The sequence below is a fragment of the Coffea arabica genome, chromosome 1c (genome assembly GCF_036785885.1).
Source record: "Coffea arabica cultivar ET-39 chromosome 1c, Coffea Arabica ET-39 HiFi, whole genome shotgun sequence".
Lineage (NCBI taxonomy): Eukaryota > Viridiplantae > Streptophyta > Magnoliopsida > Gentianales > Rubiaceae > Coffea > Coffea arabica.
Window position 1 is genome coordinate 47,677,245 of NC_092310.1, and position 21,114 is coordinate 47,698,358.

Sequence of the window (21,114 nt, forward strand, 5' to 3'; positions counted from 1 at the left end):
AATACAAGAAATGCTTAAAAACTTCAAAACAAACACTTTTGCTAACCAGAGAAATGGTCCCTAATTTCTTCCTCCATTCTCTCGCTGCTCTTTTGCTCCTAATTTGGTCCCAAAATGATCGATGTAATATTGTATTTTGTATTTCCAAAAATGCCCCTGTCTCACTGTTGGTCTGGGTATAAAAACATATGTTTTGGGTGGCGCCACCGTATAGGTCCTACATTAGCACAAGAATTTTAGTTAAAGGACTTAATTCATGCAATGAAACATTAAGGGACCAAATCGACTTTAGTGAAATAGTTTGAGGACTAAATTGGTGATTTTCCCATGAATTTTCTTAGCATCTTTTTCTCTATTGTATCTTGTGAGTGGTGTCTTGTACGTCTTATTTCTCCTTGTTTCTCTATAAGCGAAATGAAATGGTTTAGTTGATTTCATCGCTTAATCAGTATTGGCTTGTGCAGAAATGGCTAGGCCATAGCCGGAGGCGTATATGCCTGGTGGAATTGTGGATTCTTACAACTCCAGTTTACAGCCAGTCAGAAGCTTGCTTTTTTCTTATGGCTATGAAGAACATATGAGAGAACCGTGTTTGTTTTTCACCAACACTGTTCTGGGGGCACTAAAATATCGTGTTAGATTAAATTACTGCACTAGAAATTAACAACCTTCTGTTGTCAAATTTTGTTGTTTATGTTCTGTTTATGCGTTTTCTTTCCTCGACTTTTTTAGGGATTGACAATGGAGTTCTAGAAGCATATGAAATTGAATCTCACCACCATCCCAATCGAGGGTGAGTTATTCCATAGTATCATCTGTACATATGATTATGATTGTGAACCTAAATTTGTTCAAATTTTTGCAACAGATCACGTATACCCCATGAAGCAATATGTTGTTCGAGGAGTGGGAGAAAGAAGGGAAGGGGAAGGGGAAGGGGTAGGGTTAGGAGAACAAGAGGAGACTCTGATACTGAACATGGGCGTGAGCTGAGACGGGTGAAACATGGGGCAATGAAGATGGGAGAAACAGCAGATGGGAGTTGGGAGGCGACAGTGTGATGATAGTTTTGATGGTGAACACATGGAACAACATGAAAGCAGGCACAACACCTCAGGAAGTTTTTCAACAATTATTTGTCAGGCTTGTGGTTGGTCTTCACTAGAAATGATCCCTTGGCCATGTGGTTCATTACTCCAGTTATCTCCATTATCAGAACAATTGAAAAAATTGTGGTCTGATTCTTTTACTACTGGGTATAGATTGAAAAAAAAATCTTACTAGAAAGGAAAAAGACTGTTTCAAGACAAAAACGAAAACTAGAAAAATTCCATCTCTGTTACAAATCTTTAGAAAGGCGCGCAGCACCCTCCTCCTCGGCCCCTAACTCAAGGAAAAAACAAAAGAAATTTGTCTAACAATGATTCAGTATCAAAAATGTCTCCTCATGTAAGTATTAATTCCTCATCATGAACTTCTGTCAAAAACTAATAATTCCTTAAGGTTCTGAAAGGCAAGTAGTGACAGAATTCGAGAATCCCTTTAAAACAAAAAAGAGTAAACAAGTAAATGGAATACTTTCACAAGTATACAAATCTCGATCTTCACAGGAAATATACCAAAACTTGTTTCTAGCTCAACCCTCTCCTGATTGTCTTCTAATTAAATGCATTTCAATTAAAATTAGTAAGCAGAGTTTTCAAAAAACTAATTATCCATTCCACAGGTTCATAAACTGGAGGCATAAACAAAATACTAGCACATTTCAATACAATGAAATTGTTGGATGTCCCAAAATCGATTAAACAAAGAAAAAAAAATTCAGAACGTGTCGTCATTCAAATTGTTGGAAAGGGGTAAATACTCTACAAGAAAAGTAAGAACGTACGATTCTGACCCTTAAGCAGTGGTGCCACTTTTGCCGTCCATTCCTTTTATCACTACAAGAAAATGTTAATCACAGTAGTAAAAGGTTCAAATACAACTTGAAAAATCCAAAACGTTGTAAAACTGGAACAAGGGGAAAAAAGGGACTGAAGAAGAAGAAAATTTTACCTTAATCAAACTAATTCAGCTGGAAATAGAACTCTAGCTCTTCGATGCGTGATTGAGGGGAATTTGGAGGAAAGAGTGAAGAAGAAGCTAGTCTAATTGGAGTAAATTAGGAATAACAATTACGTGGGAAAAGGAGAATGGCGAAATTTGATTTGAGTGAGTAACCGATTGGGATTTTTTTTTCCAATAGTAAAATCTTAATTATGTGCAAAAAAGGAAAGAATATAATAATTATGTGTAAAAAAAGGAAAGAATATAGTTAGGTGATAAAATCTAGGTATTGGAATAGATTCGTTTGAATTTGAACCATCGTAATACTGCTCTACGGATCTGTTTGTTTTTATCTGTTCTCGGGATATAATTTTCTCGAGGGTTAAGTGCTACCAATGTGTAGGAGGCTAACAAATAACTATGGATTGGGTAAAATCTCATAGATACTTGGCCTGGTACTTAATCCAATTGTGTGATATGGATTAGAGCTATACATATGATGGTTTTTCTCAGGATATAGTTTTTTATTTTTCTTTTACTAATTCAACTTAATATGACAAAGGTAAGTAAAATTTATTCTTGAAGGTGGATGCACTACAAATCATTCAAAGTTTGTGCTCTACTGAGGATGTACTTTTTGCCACCAGGCCTTGGATCGATAATACTAGAATAGGTTTATCATGTCACAACTCTATTAATGTAAATTGGGTTCTTAGAGACGCAAACACAATAGCTCATGAATTGGTTCTTTATGCCAAATCATCTGATTATGCTGAATTCTTTTGGAATTCTTCCCCATTTTTTTCAATCATTTACCGTTGTTGGATGATTTTCAACAATTCTAGTAATAAAATTTCTTTTTCTTATCAAAAAGAGGTAGGGAAATTTTACAGCGATGTTAGGAAATTGGCCAGATAAGCTTCATTAGCTGGCCAAAAGTTGGAAGTACATTCTCATTCACGGTTGACTTCCGAATGTGTGAGAAATATGCTGTCAGTAACCTGAAAATATCCATCTCTGATGATCTGCCTTCAGCATTTAAAGGTTTTAAGTCTATTGTGATTGATGCTAAACCGGTTAGAGCTGCTGTGACAAGGTACCGTCTCCAGAGACAAGGCATCCAGGTTGACATTGTCAATTGCATCAGGATAGCGGCTGATCTTTTCCGCAAGAATGCTTCCATCATTCCTCTGTAAGTTTCTTGCCTCTGGTAGAATTACATGCATGCTTTTGCACTTCACTTTCTACTATTTTCAATCCAGCTTCACCGAATTAGTTCTGTCTTTTACTTTGTTTATGCACTTATTTTAATTTGATTTGTCAGATTTTTAGATTGACGGGACAATCTTAAATAAAGTCAAGCTTGAATTTGATAATAACTTGTATCTCAATGGACTCCTTCTTTCTTTCTGGTGGAATACTCTACATTCGTTAGTGTTTGTTGCAAAATTAATTATTTTTTCCTTTTGCAAGAACTTGAAATAGTTCTATTTCAGGTTTTGATTATTGTTTCTTGGATATATTGGAATGATTAATCTGAAGCTTCATCTGCTACTTAGTGTAGTTCTTTAAGAACCTTTTTTTGTGCTCAAGTCATTCTATGTTAAAGTTGAGATGGTACTACCTATTTGCATTCATGGTATTGTAATTTTGGTGAAGATTGGTGTGTCTCATCAGATTCATTATATGTTATCTAATGGATGGTTTTATTCATTAATACTCAAATAAATAGCAATTATTTTGCTTTAAACGGATTTCTATCTTTTTCTTCTTCTTAATGCACTTTATTGAGGTGGCTTGAGAATGGATTTCTTTCTAATTTTGGCCTTCAAAAAATGGAAAAGAAATAAAAGCAGTAAGCAAAAAAGGGTTGTTTTTATAACTTGCAAGTCTGCCAGTCACAAGGCCTTTGGGGTCTTATTTCAATTTTGATGGTTAACTAGCGCGTCCCAATAAAACTAACAAAACACGAACACAAAATTTTTTATGACTATCATTTACATGTCACAAATAAATTCTATTTTTTTAGAACTTTTTGCTACATTCAAAATACAAGGAACAAAAGATATTCTTACAAGTCACAATTGACATTCATATACAAGTCGCAAAAACTTTTATGGTTATAAAATCCGTGATTGTTATATACATGTCATAACGTGGTCGCAAAAAGTTTTTGTGACTAACTGGACCCTTTTATAACTACCATTGATGGAATCACACAAATAACTTTTTCTTGTAGTTGAGTGGTATAAACTTCTGCTGGTAACCACTTTTGACAAAAAAATCTTGGAACTGTCAATTTTATCCTCCAGCACCATATCACATCCCTCAAGAATCAACAAAATTGGATTCCGGTCCTCACAATTTGAATTTTGTACATTTTCACGCAAATTTGCCCTTGGGTGAAAATAATTATGATTTCAGTATAAATCAGTTTAGGTAGAAAAAATCCAAAAGTAGGACTGAGTGTAAATAAATTAGAATTGGGTGTAAATAAGGTAGAATCGGTATAAATAATATACAATTAGTTTGTAATGAATTTGGTGTAAATATTTTAGAACATGGTGAAAATTACTAATTTACCCCTAAATTGTTCAAAATAGAACTTGTAAAGCCCCATCCCCTAACAAGAATAAGGACAAGAATGGTTGTCACTACGGCTGTTCGCAGATGGTATAGCATCTTATCAACAAATTGTAAGATGCAGTTAACTATTTTTAGAAATCATTACTTGTGCCCACACTATTCATAAAACAAGTCATACATGAATCATGATTATTCTCATAATTTGACAAAAAAAATGGTAAAATAAACAAATAAAGGTATCATATATTCAACTTTTTTTAAACAACACTTAAGTCTTTAACTTCCTAGTTGCAAATATAACATTGTATTTCACACATAATTATACTTTTGCACCTAAAAAGTTTAGTGCATTTAGATAATTTCTTCATCTTCCTTCTTCTCTAAATGGGAGACTTCTATATAAATGATTTTTTTTATTGTATTGACAAGAAAATAATTTGAGGATTTGAGTAAAAGAAAAGTATAAAAAGTTACAAAATATATGAAGTTTGTCATGAGGAATTTGAAATAACAGATGCTTATGAATATGAATATATATAATTGTGTTAGTTGTGTTACATATGATTATTAAATGAATATATTGTTATTACTTATCATGTGAAAACCATTATTAAGAGTTGTGTTTTACAAGGATTAAATATATTTGCAATTATTAGTTTGTGCCCTCGCTAGGAAGTATTTCTAGCTCCAGTGCTAGCAACGAGACTCAAATACACGAACTTGGTCGAGGAAGTGATCCAACCTTAATAATTGAGTCAACCCTAGGTATCAATTTGTGGTTGGTCTAATAATCAAAACTGTTGTCTAAGACTATAGGTGGCAAATCAATCCATTTAACTAAATTTACCCATACCCGCCCATGAATAGATGGGTATGGGCATCTTAAATTTTTATATATGGGTATAAATGGGTTACCCAATAATGGGTATTATAATGGGTATGGGCATCTTAAATTTTTATATATGGGTATAAATGGGTTACCCAATAATGGGTATTATTGGGTAACCCATCAAACCTAATTAATCCATTTAGAATTCTCTTCCCCCACCCCCCTTTTTTTTCAAAATTTTCATTTTATCATGATGTTAACTACTTTTATTTCATTATTATTATTATTTGTTGGTTTTATCTTATTATTTTTTTTCTCTTAGTTTGTTAACTTGCTCATTTTTTAGCATTATCAATTTATGATAAGCTTTAGCCTCTTTTCTTATCTTTCTAAATGAAATTTTAAATTTATATATGAAAAAAAATATTAGGGATTCAAAATTTTTGGATTAAATTTTTATATTAACTTTTATAGTACTTAGTTCAAATTTTTTTATTCTTATTATTCAATTATTAAATAATATGTAATTTTGCGACATAGAGTATAAATGGAAAAAAATAGTAATTAGACTTATTGAGCATTATAAGTAAATATTTAAAACTAATGATAGGTACAAAGAGCGTTGTAAATTGATAACTTAGTTTGCAAAAATGAATTTAAATGAGTTTACAAAAAATTAAAATAAATGGGTTAGAAATGGATAATTGGGTTACCCAATTCATTGTTTGACTTATCCATTTATACCCATCTAATTAGATGGGTATAAATGGGTTGACTCACTTATACCCATTACCCATTTTACCCAATTCAAATCCGCCCAAGTCACCCATTTTGACACCTCTATCTAAGACTAAAAGTTTTGGGGGTTATATATATACTACAACTTGTATTACAGTTGTGAAGATTAATGAAGATTTGGAATTTTTTTTTTTTGGTAAGTACTACAAGGGGCATATCGCCTAAAAATATATCTTCTGCCCTCTTAAGCATGGGTAAACTAGTTCAACCAAAATCATAAAAGAATTATTATTTTTGTTTTATTAGAACTTATCAATTATATTAGTAACTACTCAAGTAAATATACCCATCTATTATACATTTTTATGTTCATTAAAGTCTTTAACAAAATAATCTTTGCAATGTAAACCACTTTCTATGAAAATCATTTTCACAAATGATTATAATTTTAGGTAGTTGTACACAAATAGTGTGTCTCAATCACTAGCTAGCTCTTATAATTCACAAATATTGATTATCTTAGTTATCCTAATTAAATTACAAAATATTTCGATAGTGCGTTACCTTATTATACCATATTGATGTGTTGCATTATCAACTCTGGATTAAATTAACGAAGCAAAGCTACATACAATTAAGAATCCAAATCCGAATTCTAACAAGAGTAATTAAGGTTAGAAAGAAGATATGCTAGGAAGAAAGTTAGTTTTGTTACTTGATAAGTGTAAAATGACTCTCAGAACTAATTTGGAAATTTTCCTTACTAGAAAGTAAAAAAAAAGTCAGTTATGAGCCGCGGCTACTTGACGCTGTCTTCTTCTTGCTGTTGCCTTGATGTTAACGAAACAACGAAGAGTTTCCTTCTAGCATTAGGATCTCTGCATCTTCCCTGGATTTCTTGCTTATTATCCACTAAGCAGCCCCTGTGGTTCAAGGGCTTATTGTTCGTTTTCCTTTGATCTTTTCATCCTTCCATCCTCATTTCAGATTTTCTTCTGTAGTTGAGTAGTATAAATTTCTGCTGCATCACTATTCCTTCCCTAACCATTATTTGTAAACATGGTTTCTTGCCATCTTCCCAGATTGATGGGGAACATCTTAAGGAAGCCGCTAAAGGATCTTGTGCCTCTCCCAAAACGACCGCTTGATGTCGATCACGTTGATATGGACTTTTCGGACGTGTTTGGACCTCTACCTACTCAATCACCTGAGGCAAACGAATCTTCTGAAGATCCAGATTTGATTTCCGGCCCTAGGGACAAACTCGAGAGGTTGTCTCTTGAGAGTACTACTGGTATCTTGAAGAAAGATACTGTTGAAGGTGCTGCAATAGGGCTGGAGGACTTCGAGGTATTAAAGCTTGTTGGCGAAGGAGTGTATGGAAAAATTTATCAAGTCAGGAAGGTGGGTACATCAGATTTTTACGCGATGAAGGTCATCCGAAAAGCTAAGATTGTAAAAAGCAATCTTGCTGATTATGTGAAGAGTGAGAGGGAAATATTGGCAAAAGTCGATCATCCCTTCATAGTTCGTCTCAGATAATGTTTCCAGACCAAGTATAGACTATACCTTGTTCTTGATTTTGTCAATGGTGGTAGCCTTTTCTCTCAATTAAGCAGGCAAGGCTTGTTCCGTGAGGATATAGCTCGAACCAACGCAGCTGAGATTGTCTCTGCTGTGTCTTATCTCCATGCTAATGGAATATTGCACAGGGATCTTAAGCCAGAAAACGTACTCCTGGATGCAGAGGGACATGCAATGCTAACTGATTTTGGCTTGGCAAAGCAATTTGAAGATCAGAAGAACACCCGATCTGACACTATTTGTGGAACCACGAAATACATGGCACCTGAAGTTGTTCTTGGGAGATATTATGACAAGGCTGCTGACTGGTGGAGTCTGGGCATTTCCTTGTATGAGATGCTAACAGGATTTCCACCTTTCATGGGTGAGAACCAACACATACTTCAGGGGAAGATCCTTAAGGATAAAATCAGGCTCCCACCTTTTCTGTCAAGGGATGCACATTCACTGTTGAAAGGGCTACTGCAAAAGGATGCAAACAAACGCCTTGGAAACGGGCCGACAGGTAGCGAAGAGATAAAGGGCCACAAATGGTTCAGGTCTATCAACTGGAAGAAGTTAGAGGCTTGGGAAATTCAACCAAGTCTTGTTCCACAAATTACTGGAAAACAATGCATCACCAACTTTCAGGAGTGCTGCAGTAACTTGCCTGTGATTGATTCTCCAGCTTGCAGTCCAAGATGCGCCAACAATACATTCCAAGGATTCACTTATGTAAGGCCTGCAGCTGCTTTTTAACAATAACAGCTAATAATTAGTCAGGTAGTCCATGGATAGTCTGCTGCTCTGCTACTGTTGTATTTGTTGTCATAATTATCTTGTCTCTGGAGCCTGGAGGGAATATATATCTGAAGAATCTGGAGTATGGCTTATGTAAATATCTCTTTTGTGTAATATTAATGGAGAAACTGTTTTGATGAATGTATTACTCCTCTTGTTTGTGTATGCATGATTTGTTCTAATACCTAACAACAATTACGGGCTGAAAGGAAAAGACCACAGCAGCCACGGGACTCTTTTGATTGTAGCCATGGAATTCTCTATACCTAGAAAATATGTCCATCAATCAAGAATTGGTTCTTCTAGGTCCCCTTTGTTTCCACAAGAAAACAAAGCTCAAATTCTGAGAATTGCCGAAGTAGCTTAAGAAATTTTTAATGTCGAGTATAACAAGCTTTAGGAACCGACCATAATGATAATCATTATTGTCATAACTAGAGTCTTATGACTTTGATTTGTATAGATTATAGACCTATATATGACTTTGATTTATGTACATTCACAGAAAATTGAAACCATAGAGTTGAGTTTCTAGGATTCAGAGCCCTTGAATTCAAATCTTACAATTCATAAGTTTGATTATTTGCCTTAAAATTGTAGAGATTGTTGTAATTTGATTAACCTGTGATTAATTTATTGTATTAATCCCACAATTGTGCTAAAAATATTTCACCTATAAACCTTTTTCTCTTCCACGAATTTCCCATTGCGATCTAGCTAAACTTCCAATATCACATAGTGCTGAGAACTTTCAAAATCCTATGCTCCAGTCTTTGATTCATTAGTACAATAAAAATCCTATAAGTTTGCTACTTCCAAAAAAGTGCCTATTCTTAATCATCCCTTCCGAGTTAGGGCGCCAAATTCTATCAAAACCACAATTACTAAAGCGCAGAATTGCCTATTATTGATATGTAAAGTCCAGATACTTCTCTATTAACTATAATCCGGGATTTAAATAGTCTGGCCAAATTTAAAAAAATACCACAAGTACTCAGAATCCTGATGATATCTGGATTTTGATGTTCTGAGATCAGCTGTAGCTCCAGCCTCCATGCATGTGTTCAAGAATTCCTAAACTAATAGTGGTTAATTAGCTTAGTCCATTCTCCAAAATCTGCGTTTTGTGGCACCAAAAACTCCCATAAAAACTTCCCCAAGAAATCCGTAAAACATCGGTCCAGTGAGGATTTGACGAGAGTTTAAGTCCCTTGGTCCACCTTGAAAGTTAGCAATTGCCTTTTGAGTTGGGTTGAGAATTAGGTTTAAAATTTCTTCCTCTCTATTGTTGGAAAGAAATCCATAAAACATAGCGAATTCGCAGTTACTAAATAATATGTCCTGTTTTACATCTCAGAATAATGTTTCAGTTTGAAGATCTAAAGTAAGAACCGAAGGAAGAGTTTTATGCGTCCAATGCAAAAAACCATGGCTAGCACTTGGCTGGTTGAGAAATTGCTGCAGCATTCCATAAATTTCCTTGTTTCATTCAGTTGACAAAGGCTTCTCCCTTCATTATCAATACCAAGAATCAGTATCCCACCTTCCAATGTCCTATCACAAAGAACGTAGAATTCAACCAGTTTATATTTCATGGAAGAAGTATATCTTATACCTGAAAATTAGGGATTCTACCTATACCTGAAAAACAAATGTTTCCTTCTAGAGTTTCTACCTATACATACAGGCAGCAATAAACTGCACGGATTTGAATGTCACATTTCTTCCCCCTTTTTTTGTTGGGTTGGGGGCAGGGGGTTGTTGATAAGCAAGATTACTTGAATCCCACTTTCCCTCGAAGTACTTCAGATTTCGCTTTGTATTATACAGTTCATGCACAAGAAAAAGTGTGCACTGATCAGAAAATGCAAATTATACCATTTGCTTTACATATCTTGGTGCTACAAATCATTGAATGGACGTGTGATTTTTCAGATTGATTTTCTTCTGCAGTTCTGCTTCTTGTACTTCTATTATGATCCCCAAATATGTATGAATCATACTGTTAGGTCTTCACTTGTAAGAAATAACTCTTTGGTAATGGACCTATATCCTGTGAATGATTCCCTTGAAAAGATTCTCCAGAGAGCATCCAATGATTGGTGGACCGGAATTGTTAAAATATGTCAAACTAAGCTATAATCATCATGGAAAAGTGGAACCATCCAAGAAAGAGAGAATTTCTATAGTGAACAAAAAGAAGGCAATTACATCGAAAAACAAAAGCTACCTGGCAGTAAAGCAAAATATTCCGAATGAAGCAACTTTGCCATGAAACAAAAGAAAAAGGAAAATTGTAGATTCCACAGTACCAGCAAAACAAAAATGTGAAATACTCTTACGATCACAGTGCAACCATAAAGAACAATGAAATTAATCCAACCTTCATGACACAACAACAATCAATTAAGGGGGAAAGAAAGACTCATCTCACAACAATGATCCTTTTCTAATTGCAACCAATCTTTCTTCCCTCTTCTTCCATCTCATACTGATTTTCCATTTTTTTTCTTTTTTGAATAGAAAAAAAGAGCAACTAACTGACTGAAAATTTTGGAGAAACCAAGGTCTTGGCATGCGGAATATACCTCCAAGTCTCATTCATTTGAAAAACCCTACCCTTCTCCAGGTGAAATGATTTGATCACTCCTGTCTTCACATTGTAAGTAATGCAGTTTCTCGTCGGATGTATCTTATGATGGTAGCACCTTTCATTTGGGATTCCATCTTCATGTACAACGTAGAAGATTACAATCTCCCCATCTTTCAGCCAACCAACAGGCACAATTTGAAACCCTCCTGGACATAAACTGCGCCGAAGCATTTGCTTGTGAGGCCCTAGATCGATATTGGCCAGCTTAGTCCATTCTCCAGTTTCTGCATCTTTTAGCAACCACAGCTCCCAAGAAAACTTCCCCAAGTAATCCATAAAACAAAGTGACTGCCCAGTTCCCAAATATCTCCTTCTTTTCATCTCAGAACATTGTGGAGCAGCACATATGTAGAAAGTCTCAGTTTCGAGATCTAAATTAAGAACTAAGGGAAGCTGATCATGTGGCCAATGCAAAATCCCATCAGTACTCACAATTGGCTTCTTGAAAATTAAGTCAATGCCTCTAAATTTCTCAAATTTCCAAGTTCCATCCAGTTGACAAAGACACCTCCATTCTTTATCAACACCAAGTGTCAGGATCCCTATTTCTAATGTCCACTGATGACTATAGTAGAACTCAACCAGTTTATATTTCTTGGAACAAGTATATCCCATAGCCGAAAAACATATATTTGCCTTGGCTGCAGCTGAAGGAGGAGGGATGATTACGACTTCCTTTGTAACCAAATTTGCAACATAACGATTTTCCTTTTCACTTTTACCCATTAACACCAAACCATTACAGCTACTCATACTATATATTGGCAAAGCAGAAGAGTCTAACTCAATGACCTCAAGATCACGTTTCACCATTTCCACATGGTGTATATAGTATTCTGGATAACTTTGCCTGATAAGGATGCCCCTGTCCACCTTTTGGAGGTGCGCATCAACAAATGTTGGACTAGAGATTATCTTGTACCACTCCCGACAGACATACCTTACCACATTGTAAAGTATGTCAGCAGGAAGATAGACAAGAATATTGAAGATAATTTCTGGTGAAAGGTAAGGGATAGAAGACCTCTTCTGTTTCTTCTGATCATTAGTGCGAGGACGTAGGTTATGCCTCTTACATTGTCGAAGGCTACCTGATGCACACCATCCTACCCTCTTGTGAGCACGACGAGGACGGAGGTTGTACCTTTTGAGCGTATGGCTGACCTCCATGGCCATCTGGGTTATAAAACAATCAGTAAAATTACAGCATATTTAGGTGCAGGGAAGGTAACAGAAAGAGAATTGAGCATTTGCCATCTGGATTACAAAAGAACTGAAGTTGGTGTTCTCTGCTAATTACTTGTTACCAATCAGTAAAACAACAACACACTTAAGGGAGAGAAAAAAAGAAAGACAAAAAATAAATAAATAAAACAGACGACATGGAGAGAATTGAAACTAGCATAATTACAGTTAAGTCTCCGTTGCAAACTGCCAGCATAAAATGTAAACGACGAACATATTGTGCAAGAAGCTCAAAATTAACAGGAAATTGAACTTTGAAAATTTAAGTCAACAGCATCAACAATAAATACAAATGCATTCCAAATCCATTCCAAATTTTCAAAGTTCCAATAGATGATCCAGGAACGGATTTAAACAAAACCAAAAAAAAAAGAGAGCTGGAGCAATATTTTATGTTGGGTTCATCTGTTTTCAGAAATCCAAGGATCCCAGAAACTTCCAGCTGACAAAGTCCAAAGCCAAATCATTAAACAGAGAGAGAGAGAGGCCAAAAAAAATGTAGTAAAAGGCTGTCTATTAACAATGGAACAAGGCATTTATGTGTATAAGCAAAAGCTATATTCGACTCTCAAACCCTGTTCTCTCCTCGTTCCCCCTTATAAGGCTTGAACCTTGGGGTCTACCTTTGAAAAAAAAAATCCCATTCTTGCATTTTCTGCAGTGCCTCTTTGCTTAAGATCCACAGAAAATCTTCAGTGGACAAGAATAATAACGTAAATGGTGTGTAGACAAGGATAACATTGGTTTGCCATGACTGGAAACTAAAGCGGCTATAGATTCTAATGCACCGCTATTAGAACATAAAAGTTATTTTGTTATATTAGTATTTGATAGATAAGCACAAGTTTGAAACAACAATCATGGCTTTTTATTTCTGCAGGGGAAAAAATTGCAAAATGATGAGCAAAGATATCAATCAAGAAAAAAATAAAGATTCAAATCCATTTTTTTCCTTTTTTTGGCAGCAAACAAGGTTAATTGCATATTGTGAGCAAGGATATCAATCAAGACTTCTTGATCCAGTAAACAAATATTCAATCCTTTTTTGGGTTTTTTGGGGAGGATAATTCCCCTAAACATTTATCTAACTCCATCCCAAATCAATTTAAGATTTTCAAATTCCAGAATCAGCATTTTCTGCACAAACAATTGAAGAAAAAGGCGCCTTTTGAAGTTTCAGTAATCATAAACTGAATAATTGAAAGGAAAAAAAAAAGAACATCTTGGAAACTTACAGTTGAAGTTTTCCAAAGCAAAATCGCCCAAAAAAAAACAGCAAAACGAACTAGTAAGAGGATAATTATGAGCAAAAGGCATATGGGATTCTTAGGCACCCGACCCGACCCGACCCGACCCGAAAGTTATCCTGCTGGATGATCCATTTCATCCACCTCAACTGCAACCCACCCGAAAAAGAAAAACTCCGTTTATGCACCCTAGATTAGGAGTGATATCAAGTTGAGTCGAGATTGAACATTATCATACTTGAGCTCGAACTCGATACCTTGTAGCAGTATTCAAAGTCAAACTCAAGCGAGTTATTTGAACAAAGCTTGAGCTCGATTCGACGTAATATTAAGAGGCTCGAACTTGACTCAATAGAGCTAGAAGTTGGCGAGCTCGATATCGAGTTCGACTACTTGAGCTCGACAATTGGATAGGATCGTAAATATTGTAAATGACAACCTAAAAGGGTAATTTAATTATTTATAATATATTAATTAAATATTATACCAAGTACTCGATAGAGCTCAACGAGCTCTCGAGCATATGATATATATACTCGAGTTTGACTCGAAACCTCAATCAAGTAGCTCAAACTCGACTCAAACTCAACATTAACCGAGCTCGAGTCAAGAGGTTGATCGAGCTACTCGCGAGTTCAAATTAATCTGCTCAATTAAATTGCACCCCTACCTAGAGTGGGTTGGAGCTCTCAAAGTTTGATGATTATTCGAAACTCCGGATTGTCCACCAAAACAATATCATATGAGTATTGGAGTTAAGTAATATCATTTCTCTTCATTGAGGACGTGAGATTCGGCCATATTACAGTCTTCCGCTTACCAAAATCTATAATAAATATAGGGTAAATTACTAATAATCCATCTTTGATTTCATCTATTGCCATATAAACATTTTAATGTTTCAAAATATCCATTTCAAAATATAGTTCCATGTAAACTAGAAATTTAACAGAAAATGGTCTATGTAACCATTAATGCAAATAAAATATTTTGTTGTATCAACTAGTGTCCATTAATATCAATTAGGATCTTACCTTATATAATATTAGTCTAGGTTCATTTATTCTAAGTGTCTGGCTAGATTCATTCGGAACAGCTTATAAATAGTGTGTAACTAGTGGAATCGGTGGACTGCAATCTCAAACACGAAGATATAGGCTATGGGGGAATGCTGGATTGGCAAATCTTATTTCAAATGTTGGTCTATTCCGCATGGAGGGCAAGGACAAATTCTTGATAGAAGGCGAGAATCAACTATTGAAAATGACACCAGTAACTGTCTGGTCAATGGTAGAACAGGCAAAGAGAGCAATAAGCCAAGGAGGAGGGAAGAAACAAAAACAAGAATGTTTGATTAAATGGATACCTCCCCCTGCAGGATGTGTAAAGGTGAATGTGGATGGAGCATCAGGGGGAAACCCAGGGAGAGCTGCTGCGGGGGGGTTAATGCGAGATGAAATGGGAAGATGGAAGGGAGGTTTCTCGGAAAATATGGGGATAGCAACCAACGTTTCAGTGGAGCTATGGGCAATTTGGAATGGTATTCAATTGGCTTGGGATAAAGGGTTCAGGAAGGTGATCATAGAAACTGATTCACAAGTTGCTCTGGACCTAATCATGGAGGTGGAACACACATCTCCTCATTTCAATCTGGTTCGACAAATTCGGGAATGGAGTCATAAAGATTGGGAGTGCCGTTTGCACCACACTTGGAGAGAAGGCAATCGGTGTGCTGACTGGCTGGTGAAATTAGGGGTAAATGATCAGTGCACGTGTGGAGTTCTAGAAGTCCCTCCAGACCATGGTTCAAAGTCTCGGCGGAGACCGAAACGACTCAGCCGAGTCATCACCGGAACGGACCTCTCCATTCTGATACTAGGACGAGATGACTCCGAGATCTATGAGTTATCGAGAATCAGCCGAGTCACTGAGAACTCGGTCGAGAAATCTCCAATACAAATAGTCTCGGCCGAGTTGACCCAAGTCATTTTTCTTTTACTAATTTTTATTATTATTTTTGTTTAGCATATTTTTAATATTATTTATAATTTTTAGAGTATTAAATGTTTTAAATTTTGAGTCTCGCCAAGACCGTAACCAATATGTCGAGACTGATGTGGAACGGTTCGGCCCATGACCATGATCGCGACTTTGAACCATGCTCCGGACCAGATTAGGGAGTTGCTAGGAACTGATGTCATAGGGGTTGCTACCCCTCGTTGTGTACCATGTTAAGAGGCCTTAGCCTCCCCCTTGTAACAAAAATATATATATACATAAAGCTGAAGCAGTAGAATTTGAATAGTAACGACTATCTAGCCAACTTCCTCCGATCATCCTCGATGATTGTGTCTAATAAATCATTTGCAAACCTTTGCAATGAATGGAGTTTAGCCACCTGAGAAGTCTAATAAATTACACCAAACCACGTTGTCCAACTTTTAATTTGCAATTCACCACCTTTATGTAATTACACCAAGACAAAAGCTATTATGAGTTGCAATTCACTACAACAAACTTACATTTCCAAAATACCCCTCCCTTTTTAATTCAACTAATTACCTACTAAACCACATTCTCCCCAATTTAATTAGAGATTAAGGAAGTTTATTAGGTAATTACAGCCACACAAAGGCTATTATCACTTGTTCCTACTGCTAAAAAGACAACCAAAATAATCATACATTCCCATAATACCCATAAAAAGGCACAACCTCATTTCTGGAAATGTACGGCAAAAGAACTCACCATAAATTGTACTCTGTGAAGTACCCACAAGACAAAAAATCTTACAATTCTAAAATGACCTTACGCTTGCAGTTGAAATTCAAAGACCATTTTCGCTTTAAACTCGTTCTTATATGATACAAGGAATCATGTATCCAACAAACATTTTTCTCCCAAATAATTCTTCCAACATTAAGAGCTTTGTGCTCAATCTATCAGTAGTCAATTTCCGATTACTTTCATTGATTACCACAGCTAAAATTAACATGAAAGAGGTAGACAATCAAGTTAACTCACATTGCTTCTTGTTCTGATACCTAACAACAATTACGGACTTAAAGGAACTAGAAGGCATGCATGTAATCATTAAAACTACTTCAACAAACAAGAAATAGTAATCAATTACATAAGAAATAAAACAAAGGAGAAACAAATACTTGAATATAAATGAAATACAAATACCGAATGTATCTTCTCACAACCAACGATGGAGATGGAAGTTTTCTCCCTTGAACTGAATTAAAAATTTTAGCTACTCATCTTCTAGAGAAAATGCAGAGAAAAAGAAAAAGAAAATAACTAAGGAATGAATAGGATGCTCTTGGCGTATTCTAATGCTCCCTATTTATAGTAAAAAAAACTGCCATTATCAAAGCTAAAAGATAAGGACATAAGGACAAGACATTTGAAAAATCTCTCAATTCCCACCAAACTTCTTTTCAAAAATTATTTGTTTGGTCAATGTATAATCACTTGATAAGATTTCCAAAATGCAAATGTCTTTCCATCTTAAGTGCTTCTAATATATCTCTTCCACCACAATATTCTTGATTTTCCTTCATATCTTCTTAATTCAAACTTCCAGCATGATTTTTTTGCAAAGAATTTTTCTAACGGATGCCCCATTAATACAACTAGTATCCACCTAACCTACCATATATATAGATATACTAATAATTATTATCCTCCCATGCATTTATATACTTTTCCTATTTAATCTTACCTACTCTCCCTTGTATTTATTACTTTTTCTAATTAATCTTATATTTTCAAAAATATAACACCTGAAATATATTTTAATAAGTGCCCTATAGGCATTCGTTAGACAAACCGTTTTGCAAATCATAGAAAATATACTTATAATTTGACAAATCTATAATAAAAGTTAAGTAAATCAGAAGATAAATATATACAAATAATGTATTTATTAGATGTAAACCAAACTTAAAAAAACCCCAAAGTGTAGGCGCACATCACATATGCGGTTATATTAATATCTTTTCTTAAAAAACATTACATTTTGTAAAACAAGTAGTTTGGCTAATAGTCATAGTCAATATATATATATATTTATATATATATTCAAAGTGTAGCTGCACATACTATTACTTTTTAAAAAAAAATGTTTGCATTTCATATTCCAGTCCCCAAAGACTGGAATGCAAAAAATGCATGTGCGACGACATTGTTTTAAAAAAATATATAAGTTTCTCCAATCACTGCATATTGCATGTGCAGCGGCCCTAGATTTAGAAAGGGATCTAAAAACTCCTAATTTTGTATTTTTTTCATCATGTGCGAAGACATTGTTTTAAAAAAATATATAAGTTTCTCCAATCATTGCATATTGCATGTGCGGCGACCCTAGCTTTAGAAAGGGATCTAAAAACTCCTAATTTTGTATTTTTTTCATCATGTGTGAAGACATTGTTTTAAAAAAATATATAAGTTTCTCCAATCATTGCAGATTGCATGTGCGGCGATCCAATCATTGTTTTTTGTATTTTTTTTCATACATAAGCCGAAAATTCAAAACCCCACTTCACTTTTTGGTCCAATAAAAACACCAATATTTTTTTCCCTGTCCATTTACTTCCGACATATGTTCAACTTTATTTTTTCTAATCATTATAGCTTAGTCCTTTATATTTTACCTTTGACGAAATTGGTGGCTTAACTTTGTTTTCCCTCAATTTTAAGCATATTAATTATTTGTCAACTTCTTTCCAATTCAATTGTTTGATTTTATTTTTTGCGCAACCATCAACCTGCATAGATTACCCTTTTCTGAGTTTCATCACGGAGCTATGTTTGCGTTGCCTTTGGTTTATTGACATGAAAACTTGTTTAGTCTATTGAGGGCACCATTCACTCAATATGTATCTCTCAATGATGATAGCAATTTAAATTTTAAAATTATTAAATCTAAGGTTCAAAAATAATTATTTCACCATCCAACATCACATAACCCCAAAAATGTACTTTAGATTCTCTCCATCAATATAGACTAAAATAATTTGTGATTATTGCCAAGTATGGAACTTTGTATAGGGTGTAGCGTGTCTTCAAAACTTTTCTATATGATTAACGAAATTGTGCCCTTGTTTTTTCTTTTTTTCTTTTTGGCTAAATTATGCTCTTGTTATATAATAAAAAATTTTTAACCCCACGTGTACCCCCGCGGGGGAAGCGGGGCGGGGGGAATTAAAATGCAACGGGGCGGGGATTGGGGGAGGTGTCGCCCGCCCCACCCCGCCCCATTGCCACCCCTACATGTATGCCTTACTCTCTTGTTTATTTATATATTGGTCACGTCTTACTCATCAAAATGGGGACACAGTAAATTTGACAACCATATAGGACTTTATGTGGTTAAATGTAAACCACCAAGGGATTAAAGGTGACTTCGCCAACCATTTTTTATTTTTAAAAACATTTTTGTTTTTTCTCTGGATAAAGTGCAACAAAATCTTAGTTGAACATTAATAATCACAAAATCAAATATTTACTCACGGTCAAGCTTACAATATATAGCATAATGAATTATTTTGTGGGCGAGCACGATTGATGTAGATAAGCACCTCCTACAATTTTTAATACAATTATGTTCCACGATTTATACCAATTGTGCAAATAATTATGCATTCGGCTCCATAAGATTAAAGAATAGTACTAGTATTTTCAAGAGTGTGATCGTTAAGGAACTTCTTTCATATTAATATCTCGTGTCCTTGTTAAGCCCTCCTTGATTTAGTCTTTCACTGGTTAAAGAAAACTTTTGATACCATGAATGATGCCTTAGTGAATGTTAGTCTACTAGTGCTCATATCAAGATGTAAAGTTGAATTTTGTTCAAATTGGAGATTTTTGTATGTGGGACTTGTTCTCATTTACTTTAGCATGTGATCAAATACTAATTTTTTTTTTTTGAGTTTTTTGATAAGAAAAAGTTTGGATGGGTTCGACTCTGATTAGCACCACATGTCATGACATACCTTCAAGATCATAGGAGCTTACAGAAGTTCTTACAGATCGCTCACCAATACAACCCTCACATCGACAGTGAGATTCGAACACGTGATCTTTTTTGAGGAAGGGATTTGTTCTTACGAATTGAACCAACTTATATTGACTTTTTTGTAATGCCTTCAGCAAACATGTGCACTTCTTTGCCTTTCAACCGTGCCTCTTCGCCTAAGATCAACGTAATCTTCGAACCTTTTCGGTTTTAGCTTTGGAAACCAACCTGCCTCTTCTGAATTTTGAGAGTGAAAAAGGAATAAAATTTTCCTACTATACGAGAGGAGAAGCTATCCTGCAGTTAAGAGGTAGCCCTCCGGCAAAACAAAGACTCCAATTTGGGTACTCTAGAAAAAATCGATTTAGACATCTTAAAGTTTAGACAATATTGAAATTTTTGGATTGCCTGCCTAATCAACATTACATACTTCTGTAATATGTTAAAAGACGATTGTGTAATTTCTTGTACTTTTTAGATATGCTGATAATTTTTCAGATCATTAGATCTATAATATTTGATACATATTTAACCTATCATTAGAGCAATTATGTAAATCAAATTGTGTCGGACGACCTTCGCGATCTATGTACTTCTATGTGCAATTTTAACGTCTCGTGAGTTGTGACAAGACAGTATTACGGTCACGAGATGAAGACTGTAAATGGGACCTGCGCTAACTTGATCATTAGGCCCTTCAAAAGTGGGACAGTTCTTTACATGAACTTGGATCGGAATGGGAATAGGAAAGAATTAACCCCGATTTAAGAATAGGCCAAGTTTGGGTTAATATAAACTTGGCCCAACTAAGACACAACCCATTATGCCTATTTAAAAATTGTTTACAATTGATTTTATACATTTGTGAGCTCTTTTTTAGAGGTAATTGCATTTAGGGTGTGTTTGGTTGGAAGTAAAATGTTTTCCTTGGGAAAATATTTTCCGTGGAAGTAATTTTCCATGAAAATCATTTCCCTTTCATCATTTTCAGGTGTTTGGTTAGGTTATTGAAAATATTTTCTTACTTCATTTTTCTGGTGTTTGTTTAACTTTTGAAATATTTTTACTTTTATCTCTATCTTTACTTTCTACACATTATAATTACATACTTCTTCTCATGCAAAATAAGAAAATTTATCTCATTGTTTAACTTTAAAAAATCTTGGAGAAATGTATATATGAATAAAAAATATCTCCTTAAGCAATAAACAAATTGCTGGCCATTTAGTGTCAAATATCAATCATATGCAATGCTTATTGTGACATATATCTTGCAGTCTCACTGCTGAAAGTTCTCTAGAAAAAAATGTCCCTATTATACATAATTAATTACTAGCATGCGATGAGCAGGATGAGGTTTTTTTTTTTATTTTGAATATAC

General features: G+C 34.9%; 1 protein-coding gene and 1 pseudogene across 2 annotated transcripts; one reads left to right on the forward strand and one right to left on the reverse strand.

Moving 5' to 3' along the window:
• The first annotated feature begins 7,040 nt into the window (after positions 1-7,040).
• LOC113741228 (serine/threonine-protein kinase AtPK2/AtPK19-like) lies at positions 7,041-8,521 on the forward strand (annotated as a pseudogene).
• Positions 8,522-10,835: 2,314 nt separating this feature from the next.
• On the reverse strand, positions 10,836-14,126 carry LOC113741235 (uncharacterized). 2 transcript variants are annotated; one of them, XM_072074280.1, is made up of 2 exons: positions 13,697-14,126; positions 10,836-12,392 (listed from the first exon to the last, which is right to left on the reverse strand). In XM_072074280.1, the coding sequence occupies exon 2, from the start codon at positions 12,390-12,392 to the stop codon at positions 11,100-11,102; it is 1,293 nt and encodes a 430-aa protein (XP_071930381.1). In that variant the 5' UTR covers positions 13,697-14,126; the 3' UTR covers positions 10,836-11,099. The 2 variants fall into 2 exon arrangements, with proteins under 2 accessions (XP_071930381.1, XP_071930389.1); XM_072074288.1 differs by having other exon boundaries at positions 13,966-14,120.
• Between the last annotated feature and the right edge of the window lie 6,988 nt (positions 14,127-21,114).

Excerpts from the sequence above, each read along its gene's own strand:
- LOC113741235 (XM_072074280.1), bottom strand. The coding sequence starts at position 12,392 with ATGGCCATGGAGGTCAGCCATACGCTCAAAAGGTACAACCTCCGTCCT.